The sequence below is a fragment of the Narcine bancroftii genome, chromosome 4 (assembly GCF_036971445.1).
Source record: "Narcine bancroftii isolate sNarBan1 chromosome 4, sNarBan1.hap1, whole genome shotgun sequence".
NCBI lineage: Eukaryota > Metazoa > Chordata > Chondrichthyes > Torpediniformes > Narcinidae > Narcine > Narcine bancroftii.
The window spans coordinates 78,835,085-78,852,097 of record NC_091472.1 but is presented as its reverse complement, the minus strand read 5'-3'; the positions used below and the strand labels follow the sequence as shown (position 1 = coordinate 78,852,097).

Genomic DNA, 17,013 nt, shown 5'->3' with positions numbered 1-17,013 from the left:
CTGTCACCCTTAACCCATGTCCTCTGAATTGTATCTCACCTACCCTTTTTGGAAAAATGTCTATCTATATTTACTCTGTTTATCCCCCTTATAACTTTAAATATCTCTATCAAATCTCCCCTCATTTTTCTACACTGCAGGAAATAAAGTCCTAACCTGTTTAACCTTTCCCTGTAACTCTGTTCCTGCTATCCGGGCAACATCCTAGCAAATCTTCTTTGAACTCTATTTTATTGATATCTTTCCTGTAGTTAGGTGACCAAAAATGCACACAATACTCCAAATTTGGCCTCACCGATGTCTTAGACAAATTTACCATAAGATCCCAACTGCTATACACAATACTTTAATTTATGAAAGCCAATATGCCAAAAGCTCTCTTTATAGCCCCATCCACCTGTGATGCAACTTTCAGGGAATTGTGCATCTGTATTCTCAGATCCCTCTGTTTTACCGCACTCCTCAGTGCCCTACTATTTACTGTGCATTTCCTTTCTTGGTTGGACCTTCCAAAATGCAACATCTCACACTTGTCTGCATTAAATTCCATCTGCCATTTCTCAGTCCACTTTTCCAACTTACCCAGATCCCTCTGCAAGCTTTGAAAACCCTTTTCACTATCCATAATGCCTCCAATCCTAGTGTCTAGCACTGATCCCTGAGGCGCACCAGTAGACATAGGCCTCCAGTCTAAGAAGCAATCATCCACCACTACTCTCTGGCTTCTCCTATCCTGCCATTGTCAAATCCAGTTCATTACTTTACCATGAATACCTAATGTCTGAACCTTCCTAACTTATCTCCCATGCGGGACCTTGTCAAAGGCCTTACTAAAGTCCATGTAGACAATATCCACAGCCTTTGTCAACTTTCCTGGTAACCTCCTCGAAAAACTCTACAATATTGGTTAAACATGACCTACCATGCACAAAGCCACACTGACTATTCCTAATCAGTCTATCACTATCCAAATAATTGAATATCCGTTCTCTTAGAACACCTTCCAATAATTTAACTGCTACTGACATCAGGCTCACTGGGCTATAATTTCCAGGGTTATTTTTGGAGCCTTTTTAAACAACAGAACAATGTGAGCTACCCACAAATCCTCTGGCTCCTGTGACTAAGTATATTTTAAATATTTCTGCCAGAGCCCCTGCAATTTCTACACTAGCATCCTTCAAGGTCTAAGGGACTATCTTGTCAGGTCTTGGGGATTTGTCAAACCTTGTGTGCTTTAAGACAGCAAGCACCTCCTTGATCTGTATAGGTTCCATGTCCTCACTGCTCATTTTCCTTACTTCCCATGACTGTGCCCTTTTCCTTAGTGAACACTGATGAAAAAAATCATTCAAGATCTCCCTATCTCTTTTGGCTCCATACAAAACTGGCCACTCTGATCTTCAAGGGGAACAATTTTGCCCCTTACTATCCTTTTGCTCTTAATATGCCTGTAGAAGCCCTTAGGATTTACATTGTCTGCCAAAGCAACCTCTTTTTTGAGGTTTTTCTTGCAATTTTTTTTAATATATACTCAAGTACCTCAATTGTTCCATGTTGCCTATACCTGCTATACACCTCTCTTTTCCTCCAAACCAGATCCTTAATATCTCTCGAAAACCAAGGTTTCCTATGCCTGTTAATCTTGCCCTTAATCCTGACAGGAACATACAAAATCTGTACTCTCAAAATTTCACCTTCCTGATAGGCTGAACACTTTCTACACATGGCTTGATTGGGGAAACAACACGGCACCAAATCAAGCCCCATTTCCCGCCCCCCCCCCCACCCCCCCCCCCCCCAACCGCCACGCCGAGGAACAGGAATCTTGTATAGTCGCAGCTGAGGTGAGGAAGTTCCTATCCAGGGTGTAACCACGTAAAGCAGTAAGACCAGATAACACACCTGATGGACTGCGCAGACCAACTTACCAAGTCATAACGTACGTGTTCAATATCTCACTCCAGCAATTCATTATCCCCACAGCAGTCATAGCAGCCATCATCATCGCTGTGCCCAAGAGAGTGACAGTAGCTGAACTAAATGACTACCACCCAGTGGCACAGACGTCCATGATTATGAAGCACTTTGAGCGACTGGTAATGGAGAGCATCAAAGCATAGCTACTAGTGACAATGGACCTTTTCCAGTTTGCCTATCGACCAAACTGATGCAATGGCCCTGACCCTCCGCTCCATCTTGATCCATCTATAGAATGATGATTCATACGCCAGGCTGTTGTTCAGTGACTTCAGCTCGCCATTCAACACAATCATACCTCAAAAGCTAGTGGATAAACTGTCTTTGTTAGGACTCAGTACCTTTTTGCAACTGGATCCTAGACTTCTTGATTAAAAGATCAGTCTGTTCGGTTTGGCAGCAAAACCTCAAGTCCCATCACACGGCTCATTGTCACACTTCAGGGCTAAGAGCTCAGCTTGCTACTGTTCATGATGCTGACTCACAACCTGACAAGTTTAGCTCAAACAGAAACATCAAGTTTGTGGATGACACAATGATCAGTCACAGGATGGTGATAAGCTTGTAGAGTTGTGGAAGAGCAACAACCTGAGCCTTAATGTAGACAAAGGAGACGATTTTGGACTTCAGGAGGACAAAGGAACACTCCTCACTAAATATCAATGGTTCCAGTTTAGAGAAAATGGGAGCATAAAGTTCCTTGGCATCCATTTAAAGGAAGACCTATCCTGGTCCCACTAACACCATCTCATTTGTCAGGTAGGTACAGCAGTGCCTACATTTCCCAAGGAGGCTGAGGAGGGCAAGGCTACTGGCCACCATCCTAACAACATTCTACAGGAGCACATAGCGAATGCTGTGACTGGCTGCATCATAAAGTGGTATGGTAGCTGCAAAGCATCAGATTGGAGGCAAGCATGGAAGGTAATTAAAACTGCTGAGATCACTGGGATCTCCCCTCTATCAATCATATCTACTGAGCGGTGCCACTCCAGAGAATCATTGAGAACCCTTTCTATACAGCCCGCATTATCCTTGAGACAGTACCTTCAAGGAAGTGGTACATAAAAACCAAGACTGTCAGGCTGGGAAACAGCTTCTTCCCACAGGTGGTGAGAATGTTGAAACATCTTAGAAGCCTGTAAATTATTTTTATATATATTTATTTTGGATCACTATGTATATTTTATTTGCGTGTAGGGTCTACTGTGTGGCTGTGGGTATGGACTATGGTCTGGAGATGTGCTGTTTTGTTATGTGCAAGAAGATGACAATGAACTTTCAGTACACGACGAGCATCCCAAGCTGTTCAAAAGTTCTGTCCCACACTAAATTTTGGGGAAACTTACCAAATATTAGCCAGAGGAACATTAAAGGGTTTCTTAAAGAACATTATGAGGCAAGATGGGATTTTCTCTCTAAACCCAAAACTATGCTCAAACAGTCTTACTTCTATTATCTTTTCTCTGTTCTTTGTAGGGTTCATTGGTGGTTCTGTCAGAAGAATCTTGCAATTCCTGGAGTCCACATCTAGCTTCTCTGGACCAAACGTATAATCCCAAAGATGCTTCATGTCATCCCAGTTTCGCACTATGCCATTTTCCATGGGATAGTTAACCTCTAACATAGAACGTAATTCACTGGCTTCATCGCCCACCATGAGATCCTGTGAAAGGAAGCAAAGTCAAAAATAAGACTGCTCTGACATTGTCCAGTTATAAAGATGAATCAGTTCAAATTAAGAATGTTACTGTTAAGTCATAATATTTACTATCTTATTCTAAAGTCAAGGAAACCAAAGAACACTACATTAAGATTACTGAGCCAATGGCTTGCTTGAAGTTTAATTCACAATTTAAAATGAAAGCCAATAAAATCACATTCAAGAACTGAGAGAAAAGAGACTTTGGGTACAAGAGCAGCTTGCAAGTTGCAATATCAAGATAGCAGATTTTTGTGAAAAAAAGTTGATCGGTTTTTGTCTAACAAAAAAAAACATTCAGGCAAATCCATGTACATGCATTTTCAGCAGAAACAGGAGCCCAAAGTGGTAATGGCATCAGAATAGGAAGAAATGGATCAAACTGTTGCAAATACACAACAGGGAGAAAAAAAAAGACAATGGGGAAAATTTGACCATGAAAGGAGGATGCTGAGCAAAGTCTATAATCTCTTAGCACTTGGTTGGGGAGTGCAGGAATCGGGGAGACAGGATAGGTAAGAGACTGTGGTAGAGGGAAAAAATAACAATTAACAGTTTAGCAGTACAATCCAAGATAACAATAGAAAAGTAGGGAGCTTGAGCAAGGCAGACTAGGTGAACTATGATGTGGTCCAGCTAACATTAGCAATAAACGCTCAAAATTGCATGCACATCAGAAATCCCTACAACTTAAAATTAAATATGCAATTCCAGACACTAACCATGATTAGAAAATGTGAAGGAATAATGGGGCCAAAGGAATCAAAAGGTGGATTCGAGGGGACAGCCAAACACACTAAAAGCTTCAGAAATCCTGTGTCAAGTGAGGAATGTCAATGGGATTTAGAAGTGCATGCAAGCAACTTAGCCAACATGAGGAAGAAAATAGAGAACGTGTGGTTATGAATTGCTCCAAAACATTTTTACAAATGGAGATGTAGAAGACAGACAGCAAACCCAAAGGGTTGTAACAGCATTAAAAAATATTAGAAATAAAAATCAAACCTATAATCAAGTGATCAAAATATATCCAGTATATACAAATAACAACCAGATTCTAAAAGCTCAAAACTATTTATCCACCCCTATCTCCTTGCATGCAAGTTATGTTCAGATTCTTTGATTTCTTAAGACAATTAAATGCCCTTTTAGCCACTTCATCCAGGGATCATACCCACAAGAAGCCCTTTTGGATCATGTTCAAAAAAAGTCAGAATTTATGGATACCCTCACTCATCAGAACTATGCAGAAAGTAGATTGCTTGATGGCAACAGATGGGTAAACCAAGCCCACATGTTGTCTTCCCAGTCTAAGAAGTCACAAGATAACTTTAATTCCAAGAATACAAGTGGTCCATAATCCTACACCTCAACAGCCACTGCAATATAAAGTACTACATGCCATTTCCTGTAGATTATTAAACAATTGATTTTGCATTGGACTGGCCAAAAAACGAGCTCAATACTCAAGATCTCTCAACTGAAACATATATGAAAGAAAAATAGAGAGTTACGAATTAGGAAGGGGTTAGTATTTTTTGGTAGGAATATGTGGGTTGGCACAACATCGAGGGCCGAAGGGCCTGTACTGTGCTGTGATGATCTATGTTACATTTGTTCACAATTTATTTGGCCTGTCACAGGAAGCTACTACCAATTTATTTTTCTGTTTCTGTTTTGGAGCACAACTGTTTGGTGTTTGAGGAGGAAGTCAATATTTTCTACTAAAACATTATGATCTTTTGGTGCACTTAATCAGCGGTACTGCCTAACTGGTCTGAAGAAAATCAGACCTATTGTTCAAAAGATCCACATCACAACAGGGCACATCAAACAGACAAAAAAGCAAATAAAAGTGTACAGATGCTGGAAATTTCATATAGACAATTCTATTGAAAATCTTGCATTATAAACAAATTTCTCTTTTCAGCAAATTGTCCAATGGGTGGACAATTTTGTAGATCTAAAATTAAACTGTGCATTTAACCACTTGTAGATACTAAATTGCTGATACAGAGTTGCTCAAGGAAGCTCAAAGGACTTCAGTTTAAAATGTTCTCTGCATGAGAACAAAGCACAGACCAGAAAGCATAATTTAACGATGACTTATCTCACAGTTCACTAGACACGGAGATTGAAATGTTGATTAGTGCGAATTAGAAAGCATATCATGCACAAAAAGCTACAATCAAAAAATTTAACTATTTTTTTAATAAAACTGACAAAGTAAATTCTGTGATTCTGCAAAGTTAATTGTGAAATTATGCATTTAATACACACATTTGGTTTAGGCCAAATTGTACACAAATTCTGCCAATGTGATAGAACTGTTCAAGCAAGAGCATTCAAGTACTTGGTACAAGATACACTGTACATTGTGTACAAGTGCATAGCATAGGTATTGTGTGGAATACACATGAACTTCTTGTGAATGTCCATTTATCTAGGAATGCATCAAGTGATCCACCTGAGCAGCCACATTCCAATGCCACTGAATGAATGGTAGAAGTCATTTCATCTGACAATATGGTATTAATTTCGAGCCCCAATCAAAAACAGTAATATCAGTTCAAATACATGCTTCAAAGCAAAACATTCATGCTGCAACACGAAACACTGAACCTAATAGGGGATTAGAAATTAAAGACAGCAAATATTTTAATTATTCCCATTCTAAAACTGAAAAATTTTTAGAATTCTGGGGTCTAATGTCTTTTTAGCCAGACAAAAGTATCTGTTATAGAAATACTTACTTACCTCCCATCTTCGTTTTTAGCCCTACATCTATGCAATGACAACTATTACATGAATAACTAATATTCTTGTCTTCCCTGTTTGAACAGGTTTCCTGACAAGTACTATCCTGCATTTACCATAAACACATGTGCTGCCTCCAGCTATTAAATTCAAAAATGTTACCTCATCTGCAATTCCTCAACTGACTGCCTCAAGAGATTTCAATAATCCTTTAATTTAATATTTTGATTATACTGCTGCGAGTTTGAAAAAAACTGTTTACAATCCCTGAAAGGATGATAATTTTCTGAATTCCTATCCCTGATCAATAGCAAGACAACATTCCATATTAATGACTAGCCAGTCTCCTTTTTCAGTTCTGATCAATAACCAATGCGAGGATGATGTGAAACAGCAATTGGATAACACAGCCTTATTTTTCTTGCCAGCTTCCAACCTTTACTTCCCACTATCATTATAATTCAATGCACAACTCAACCAACATTCTGCCTAAAAAATGTCTACCAAATTTACACTTTTAAAGTTTAAACAGAATAGGGAACAAAGATCATTGAAATGCTGTCTTATTTTAGAGAAATAATTGCAAATGTTAACTGAAAGTAAATTTCAATGCAAACTCTGGACAAATTGATTGCAACCAAAATAAAATTAAATGAACACACCACACTTCAACTTACTTACCATTTTTTTGTTATTCTACTTCAACAGGTGAAAAGAGAGAGAGAGAAGGTAAAACAGAAAGGTCAGAAAAGATAGAGTGAAAACATCACTCCTGGAACTCTAAAAGATTCAGTGACTTCCAAAATTAAAAAAAAGACAGATCGTCGAGAATCCTTCCTATCCATTGTGCAAAAGAATTTAAAGTACAACAATAAACAACTCATGTTTACAATGCAATAACAAATTAAATAGCAAATTGCAATGGTACAAAATCTACACTAATTGATGAGTTTCTCTATTTCTCTCAAACCACTTTTGTGTGTGTGTGTGTGTGTGTGTGTGTGTTTGTGTGTGTGTGTATTTTGTTTAATTTTTTTAAATGTGCAGGCATTCTAAGCAGGCAAGGTCAGTGTGATTCCCAAATTAATTACAAGAGGTTTTCAAACATGTCCACGTTGAAAATAATAATTGTGGATCAATTCAACTGTTTAGCTCTGGATTTTAAATTTTTTTTAATCCAACTCATGGTATTACAAAAGCTGTGAATGTAAGCATTTTCAAAAACTATGTCACACCCTTTACTTTATTCCTACACCAAATAAATATTCCCTTGTTCATCTCACCTTTTATTGATTCTATCCATGAATAGACTATACTATTTTGATTTATCTCTCAGAATTAAAATATTGCACATTTTTCCTCATATGTTTCTCATGGCCTGGGAAATCTAATAAAATGTTATTTCATTTGCTGTGTTACAAAAGGCCAATTCTCAGCCAGATAAGAAACAGAACACTGAAATTTGCCTAAGCCATAGGATTAAAAATCAATTTTTGATTTGAACTCAGGGCATCAAATTAAATTGAATCCCATATTGCATCAAGTGTCGCTGATTTCTTATATTACATTTACAAGGAGTAAACCATAATCTGGCATTTGCGAAATGAATATTTAAAATTGGCAAAATTTCAACAGTTGTCCCCTCTTCATTGAGCCAATCAGAAATCAGTTCCTTTTGCAAAAATGCTTGCAAAATGTTTTATTGGCATGCACCTTTGATAATATTTTGAAAACTGATTTAATCCACCACAGTATTTGTCACAACACTCCTTCCATTTTACCCCAAAAACTAAGATTTACAAAAGATAGCATAAATAGATGTAACTGAAACATAAACAATGGTTGATAGTATAAATCAAGTATTCCCTCAACGACTTTAATGCATTCCTAACAAATAACTTCAGTGACAAAGATGAGAGAACAGCTGGGTGCTTAAATTTCAAATGAAGTGAGTTCATTACCAAGGACAGGAAACTATCAGGTGATGGGAGCAGAATGAAGGGAGGTGATAAGAACATTTCAGCTTTCTCCCCTCCCAAAAAAAAGTAATTAAATTGAGCTTCTGGTCACTAATCTTTTCACAACACAAATTTTACGATGATAGCTATGAGTCTTCTGTAGTTTGTACATGATAGTTTTTAAATCTGTGAATGCTGGACTTGAACCAAGGAATTTAATTTAAAAATATATACATCTATAAAATATGTAGCAATCTCAAATATTTTAAATATTTTCAATAAGATGTTTTTGAAAATTATTACAATTAAATGAAGGAAAAGTTGCCTTTCAATCTGCTATACAAACAAAAATCTAAATACATGCCAGAAACTATGCAAAGAAAAATATACCCATATTAAATAAGAAAATTAAAAAGTTTCCCTTCACAATACCTTGATCTCAATATTCCCAACTTTGGCAGTGGAACGGATGATGGGACGGCCCACCAGGGCTGGAAAGATGTGCTCTGGAAAGTTGGAGCCAGCATAGCCACACTTCACAAACTGCACCATGCAACAAGAAAAAAAACAATATTTAATAATATCTAGTTAATTTAGTTTGTAGCCAAGCGACACAAACAATTTTTAAAAATTATTGTAATTTCAAAAATTGTGCATCAGTCTACATTTGGATTAATAGTTACAAGTCACCTGATTTTTTTTTTTTAAATTTAAGATCGGGAGTTTTCCTTTTATCAATGTATGGCACAAATCAAAACATTCTCAAATATACATACTTGTACATATATGCCACAAACATCTGACAGGTAAATCCACTTCTTATACATTCAATGATCTGAAATTTCAAAAGCTTTACCAATATAATACAAACCTGGACTTTGCATCCAAGGTTACAGAGGCCAGTGAAAAACAAAGAACAGGACCCTGATAATCAACCAGTGCCACAAGAACTGAAAAACCACATCTTCTGGTTTTCAAATCCATGGAGGACTATGTGCATCTCTGTAACCACTTCCAACTCTCAAACCCTTTGAAAATAACCACTAGTTACCCACTAGTCTCTTCATGGCCTCAGCCCAAGCACTGGAATTCCCCTTCCAAATTTCAATTTTTTTCCTTTAAACTTATATCAAGATCAAAACTTGGTCAAACGTTTCAGTCATCTGTCTAAATATCCACCTATGTGGCCGTGATTTTGTTTTAAATTGCTGCTGTAGCAGAGTTATTATATGACATTATTCATGTGTAGTCTGGATTACTGAAACATCTGAACACTGATACAATCACTCGGCTGAGAATTTCACCATGTATATCTTAGTAATTTTCTTTTAAAACCCACTACTCTAGCTACATTGATATACTTGCAACATATCATTGGTGGGCCAAACTGTGGCCTGTTGCCCATTTTTAAGTGGCCCAGGGTGAATTTTTAAAAATTAAATGGAATATGGCCTATTAGAGCATAGCTTCTAACAATAAATTACGCTACATCTACATTACACTTAATTTCAACACGAGATGTCACTGCCATTTTGAACTACTAGATTGACCACGACGAAAGTACTCAATAAAAATGTTTACCTCAGATGGAAAATAGCAAGGTAGTGCTTAAAATTTCAGAGATAGTGGGAAAATGAATACTTTCTCTAGAGAAGGGGAAGTGTTTGATTTGCAAGAAATCTGTTAATTTAAATAGCCTATCTATAATAAACTATCTACTGATTTACACACTGCATCATAATCAAGGTGAACACTTGGGCCATGAAATGTATTCACTGAGAGTTGTGGAGGAATGTTGGAGACTGTCTTGTCCCTTTCTTGATCTTTTCTCCTGAGCTTATTTTGCACCAAGCTTTTCCAATGAAAGTATTAAAGAGTTTTATTGTATTAATTTAAAATAATCCTGAGCTTATTTTGCACAAGCTTTTCCAATGAAAGTATTAAAGTTTTATTGTATTAATTTAAAATAATCCTGAGCTTATTTTGCACCAAGCTTTTCCAATGAAAGTATTAAAGAGTTTTATTGTATTAATTTAAAATAAATTTGAGCAGCAGATACAGAAATGCCTACTGTAATATGTGAGCACATCAATAAACTTCTGTCATGTCAACATTTAAACTGTTCAGTGGTGTTGTATAGTTATTTTAATAGAAAATGAATTTTTGATGGCACAGGAGTCTTCTGATCTAAAAACATTGTTTTTGATGCAGTGTATTGAAAACTGCCAGGCTTAATATTGCTTGGCCCGTGACTCCTCATATTTTTCTGGATGTGGCCTACAACCAAAAATGTTTGGCCACCCCTGCTCTATGACCTCATATCAAAAATAAAATTATCAGCCTTTAAAATTATTTTCACCCCAAGTGAGTTCAATATTTAAAATTCGATAATTTCAAAAGCCAGATGAATCATAGTTGCTCCTTCAGAACCAATAAGAAATCAGTTGCTTTTGCCCGAAAGAAAAAGGTAATTCCAAAATTACATCTTGTAACTGCCATTCTTCACAATTTGACCAGATTTTTAAAAAACTTGCAAAATGAGTACAAGGTTAATAGTTAAAACTTGCATCAAATTTGAAAGGTAAGGCAAACACAAATGCTATTTTACCAGAACATACCTGCATGGTCAAGTCTGTGTTTGCAAAATACTCATGCTCTGGCATGTACTTACAAATCTTTTCATGCCATTGTAGTGAATTGCCATCAAATGTAGGATTCTCTCAAGTATGCAGGGATGTGTAAAATTAAACTATCTCATGTTAACAGGTTCAGTGTAACATTTCTTAGTCAAACCATTTGGATCAGACTGGTGACATCCTGGTCTTTGGAGCTGAGTAAAACACCAGTGATGTACTCATCCATTTGTGGAGCCTTTCCCCCCCCCCCTCTACCAAGCACTAATCAGTGGAGAGAAATAACATTTCCAGTCAACACCTCCGTCCTTGTAATGTGCATACCTTAGATCATATAGTCTGCTTTATCAGTTCATAACCATGGACAAAAATGCATCCTGAGGCTCACACACCTCCTTCCTGTTAGCTGTTATTTTCCTTAATGGTATCCATTCATGCAGCAAAGAGTTTTTAAAACCTGTAGTAGCTGCACAAACTTGTTCCATTAATTAAATAGGTAGCGTACACATCTATTTGTTACCAGTACATTAGGTAATAAACAACATTCCACTCCAAACAACAGTTTTACAATAATGACTGGAAGTCAGAAACGGGAACCGTTGGTTCTGCACTAGAACCTCCTGAAAGACAAGCCAACCAGGCCACATTGCTATTTATGCTCCATTTGATACAGTGTTTCCTTTTCAGAATCAACTTTCCACTAGTATGCTTGCCCAGCATCATCTTTGTGCATTTATAGTTTGCACTTCAACCACTTCCTGTGCTAGAGTTCCACAGCCTCACCAGTTTGAGTAGCTTTTTCTGAATACCCTATTGCATTTCTTGATGACTACCTTACAACAATGACCTCCAGTTATGCTGCTGGCTTGATGGGCCAATTGGTCTATTCCTACAAGTGGGAACATCATCTCTGGATCCACTCCATTGGAACCCTTTATGATTTTAAAAACTTTTTCGGTCATCCTCAACTATTCTTTTCATGTATCCCCATCCCTTTCAATTTCTCTCAAATCTTTGAACCCACTACTTTGTCCTTTACTAGAAATAGCAAGCAGAACTGGATGAAGCACAAAAATGGTGTAGCATTGCTTAATTAACAAGATACAGATCAAACCCAATTTCAATGCTATCCCATGAGAAATTATAGAATCAGATTTTTTTTAATGGTGTAATGGTACTAAAACATCCACAATCTCTTTACTATACCCCACTTCAACATACACATACCAAATAACGTGTCTTTTCTATTCTTTCAACCAAGATATTGGGACCAGATATCGGAATTTCAAAACATCAACCCTTTACAGAGTATTTTTAAGAGAAAAGTAGCTAAATCACAAATGTTGCTGTTCTCGCAACCATTTTTAGGATACAAACTATCTGTGAAATACCGACTACCACAAATAATTCTACAAAAAGGTCAGTGTATTTTTTTCTCACAAAATAAGTCAAGAGGGCTGTTTTCAATTTTCTTGAGTTGCAGATGGCACAATAGAGATAGACCAGAAACACTCAGCATTTTTTTAAAACGTTCAAGGAGCAGAAAATTTAACTGATGGTGTGGAAAGCAAAAGTAAACGAATTTCTATGATTAACTCTCATTAATGATCTACCCGAAATAACTCTGCTACACTCTCTACAAATAATACCGGACTTTTGACTATAAAGAGCAGTAATTTCACACTAGATGCAATGAGACTAAATACTGGAGCTCTTTCCGAGGAATAGATCATGGATGCGGCCTCACAGACAACGTTTCGGTTATTAAGTTACTTGCTAGAGAGGAAGTCAGAAACGGGTCCACTCAGAAGCTTCAGAAAATGTGGAACTCACGACCACATCCAGCGGCTGAAAAGCGAGAAGAGGAAACTGGAGCAGCGATGCGGTGCCGAGGAGAGATACATTTTGCATCGAACGCAAGCAGCCAGCCTTGAATGGTGTTGCACCAGATCAATGAAGCATCCCAGAGCGCCTCGGCCTCCCACCCTCCACCACTTAAACGATCCGAGTCCGCTATTGGGCATTGTGGGCACCGCACCTCGCTCGGAGCCGCCGACAGAGCGCGCCACGGGCCTTGGCCGCGCTGGGGCAGCCCCTTCACTTCCTTCTTTCAGAACTCTCTACGATAAAAGAAGTTGAAACACCTACCCCAGTCCCATTGTCACAGACCACTACTTTCCTGCCGTGACTGTCCATAATGTAATCGCCTGTCACCGCCCTTCGCTTCTTCCTTTTACTCGCCGCCGGGCTTTGACCCGCCTCCACACGCCGGAAACCACCGCCGACCGTTGGCCCCCCCGTATTGGGCGCCCGGTCACACGTGACATCCTACTTCCGGTCGACGAACCTCCAATCAGATGATTGATTCGCTGGAATGCGTCATTTGATTGATAATGGCTTTTGAACGGATGGAAGGGAGTTGTCATGGCAACGTTGGGTGGAGCTGGAGAAAACTGTAAGGTTGTGCTATTTATTGAAGAATATTTAATATTCGAATTCTGTTGTTCAAAATATTTCATGCAATGCATCATTCAGTTTTTTTGAAGACGTGACCAAGACAGGGTGATGGGTGTTCTCTGCATGGACTGTTGTTGTAAGACCTTTAACAATGTCCTGGATTGGAAAGTCAGAAACAAAGATCCAAAATGAGCCAGCCAATTAATGGTACTGATTGCAGATTTATTGTCATTTCATTTTCCCACAGGGAGGCAGAATTACCACTTATTGGTAGTGCAAAAAAAAAACTGACTCAGCTACCCAAGGAAACAAAAAAAAAACTGCAGTACCAAGAAAGAGAGAAAAATCAATAAAGTGCACAAGAGTCCCTAAATGTGTCCCTGATTGAGTTTGTTGCTGAGGAGTCTGATGGTGGAGGGGTGGCAACTGTTCCTGAACCTGGTGTGTTACGAGCCCAAAGGATTCCAAAACCCAGCAGCAATAGGTGTTCACCAACACAAATGGTTACTTAACAAAATTTGCTTTTAATTATCGTTAAAAAAGAAAATAGAAACAAACTTTAATTTATCACTATTAACTTACTTTACCTAACTTAACCCCACACTTGTATAATGTATATTTAAGTTCAAAAAAGGTCTTTGATTCACAGTCCAAATCGCACTTCTCATTCCTCTAAGTTCACTGGTTGCAGGCAATTCTTATACTGTGCACAGAATTTAACATTTATAAAGTTCACCAGGCTTTCGTGCTTGAAAGGTAAATGGTTACCACTCAGGAAGGTTCTTGTAGGTTTTGAGACAGAGATGTGTTGTTCCAGGACATTTACAACTGAGGTACTTCCCTCAGTCACCTCAGTGTCTTGCTGATGAAACTTGCCTCATCAGGGTTCTCCAGATAATAACCTCTTTCTTTCAGGTCACCACAGAGTTCCTTTCTGTTTCTCTTTTTCCAAGTGAAACATTAGACAGCTAGTCCTCTCCTCTTGTATGAACCACAAGGGCTGACTAGGCCATCTTCCACACTGGAGCTTCTTGTCAGCCTTTCCTATTTCAGTTGGCTGACACTGATCTCTCTCTCTCTCACATACACACACTCAGACTGAGACAGCCTGTTTGACTCTCTCTGCTTGCAAAACCACATGACCCTCTTACAACAGCAAGTCTTCTGAAGACAATAATGCACCAGCCTGCTCTCTCATTTGTTGGTTTTAGGTAAACAAGAACCCATCAGTGACCTTTGAAATCTCTTCAAAACTCATGCAAAAAGGTGTGAGAAGCCACGGTTCCAAATAAGATCTGTTTTAAAATGTTTGCATGTGACTTACTCTAACAAACCTTTCCCAATTTATCTCCTAAAAACATTTCTATATACTCTGTCACAGGTAGTGTAAATTTTGTAGCATCTATACCTCTATCCTGATGGTAGCAGTGAGAAAGAATGTGTGGGGGGGCGTGGCAAGATAGCGTAAAGGGAAGACGTGAAGTTCCACCTTCCCCCAGTTAGACCCGATTTAAAAACTTGTAAAAGTGGTTAAAACACGAAGAAATCAAAAGCTCAATTGCAAAAGAAATTACCTTATAAAAGTCTTGAAGAATTGAGGCCTACCTACCAAGTTGAAGGCATGGAGTCATCGATTGGAGCTCCCAAGCCTCAGAGGACTTCTGCTCAGCTAAGTATTACACCAGCGCTGATCATGCATTTGCAAGATGGCACTGGTTCAGTGACGAGCTCGGCTGGCCCTGACTTGCGCGCCCGTGAACCCGGGCGTGCGGGCGGATCAGCTGAGTGAGGACAGACTCTCGAGCCCAGAGTATTGCCTGGTGGTCCGGGGGCGAGCAAAATAGCGTCAGAAGACGCACCTGCGCAGTCGGTGACTTTGCCAGGCATGTGCGATGCGTCGCGGGTCTGTGAGTTATTGGAAAAGGTGTGGGCTGTGGGGGAACGCGAAAGACAGTGGGCTGATGAGGTCAGCACGCTATTGACGGGTGTCCAGACCCGCAGCCGCACTGGAAGAGGAGCCACTGTGTTAGGGGAGGAAGAGAGCTCAATGTTACTGGAATTTACACAGGAAGAAATGGGGACTGAGACCAGAGAAGGTAGGCCTCAACGGGAATTGATGGAACCTGGACTGGATTCTGTGTTTACAATATTGGAAGGGATTGCTCATCAAATGGAAAACATGTCAATGCAAATGTCTACTCAGATAAACCAAAGATTTATGGAAGTGAAAACTAAAATGAATAATGTGTGAAGAGATGACTTCTATGAAGAAAGATATGACTATAGTTAAAAGTGATGTTAGTAGATGTGTAAAAACAGTAGATACTGTACAAGATAATTTTTTTTTAAATTGAAGAAGCTTTTTTTGAATGTAAGAATCAAGTAGAGCGTAATAGAGAAAAATGGAAAAAGTGGAGGACTCTTTCGTGGACTGGGGGATTCAAAAGAAGGAATTATTGAAGAAGATTGCTTCATTAGAGAATCAAGGTTGAAGAAATAATGTAAAAATAGTAGGTCTTCCAGAAGATATGGAAGGTTCAGATCAGTAAAATTTTTAAAGAAATGGATTCCTGAGGTACTGGGCAAGGAATTTTTTCCGGATGGTCTAGAGTTGAATCGAGCGCATAGAGCATTGAGGAAAAAAGTTTCCAGGTTAACCACCAAGGGCAATTTTGATTAGTTGTTTGAAATATCAAGATAGAGAAATTATATTACGAATTGCGGTGCAGAAGGCATGGCAAAATCAGACTCCCATGATGGTTCAAACTAACAGAGTGTTTTTCTATGCAGATTTGAGTCAAGAAATTATTGGAAGGCACCGAGAATTTAATTCAGCTAAAGAAGTGTTGTGGCGAAAGGGTTACAAGTTTGCCTTTCATTACCTGGCTGTACTTAGTTTTTTTTTAAATGGAAATTTTCAGTCTCAATTTTTTGAAAATTATCATGATGCATTAATTTTTGCTAATTTGTTGCCAGATTTGCAAGAAAATGGTCGGTTGCTATTATCGTGCCTAAAAGGAGGGTAAATGGAAATGGGAATGGAAAGAATGGGAAACATGGAAAGAATGGAAAGAAAGTTGAATTGACACAAAGTCTTTTTGATATTGAAGACTTGGATTTGGGATTGGAATCACTGGGTTGAATATGTCTGAATAATTACTTTGCGAAAGTCTGATTGAGGGGGTGGATGACACTGAGACCTGATAGTCATCTGCCACTAGTGGGTTTTACAACACCCAGATTTTTAGGGAGTTATTACTTTTTAGTAGTTTACTGAGGGGAAGTTTTTTTTTTTGCTTCGTGGTTTTTTTTATATAGGGGAAGGGCTTAGAATATTTAGGGAATTAGAAAAGGGAGTAATATTTTATAGTAGAATTTTTACTGAAATGTCTAATTTGAACTTTGCAACTTTTAATGTCCAGGGATTGAATAATCCTATTAAGCGAAAAAGGGCATTGGCTTATATTAAAAAAATGAAAGTCGATATCGCTTTTTTGCAAGAGACACATTTGACTGAAAAAGAACA

General features: G+C 38.4%; 1 protein-coding gene across 3 annotated transcripts in view; it reads right to left on the bottom strand.

Moving 5' to 3' along the window:
* Positions 1 to 17,013, bottom strand: part of LOC138760731 (actin-related protein 2) — a 101,494-nt gene that overhangs the window by 37,944 nt on the left and 46,537 nt on the right. Inside the window, exons 1-3 of one of the 3 annotated variants that reach the window (XM_069931749.1) lie at positions 13,179 to 13,328; positions 8,830 to 8,940; positions 3,431 to 3,646 (exon numbers count right to left, since the gene is read on the bottom strand). In XM_069931749.1, coding sequence (XP_069787850.1) covers positions 3,431 to 3,646; positions 8,830 to 8,940; positions 13,179 to 13,226 — 375 coding nt within the window. In that variant the 5' untranslated portion in view covers positions 13,227 to 13,328. Of the gene's footprint in view, positions 1 to 3,430; positions 3,647 to 8,829; positions 8,941 to 12,863; positions 12,957 to 13,178; positions 13,329 to 17,013 lie in introns of those variants that run through there. The other 2 variants (XM_069931748.1, XM_069931750.1) reach the window with 2 other exon arrangements.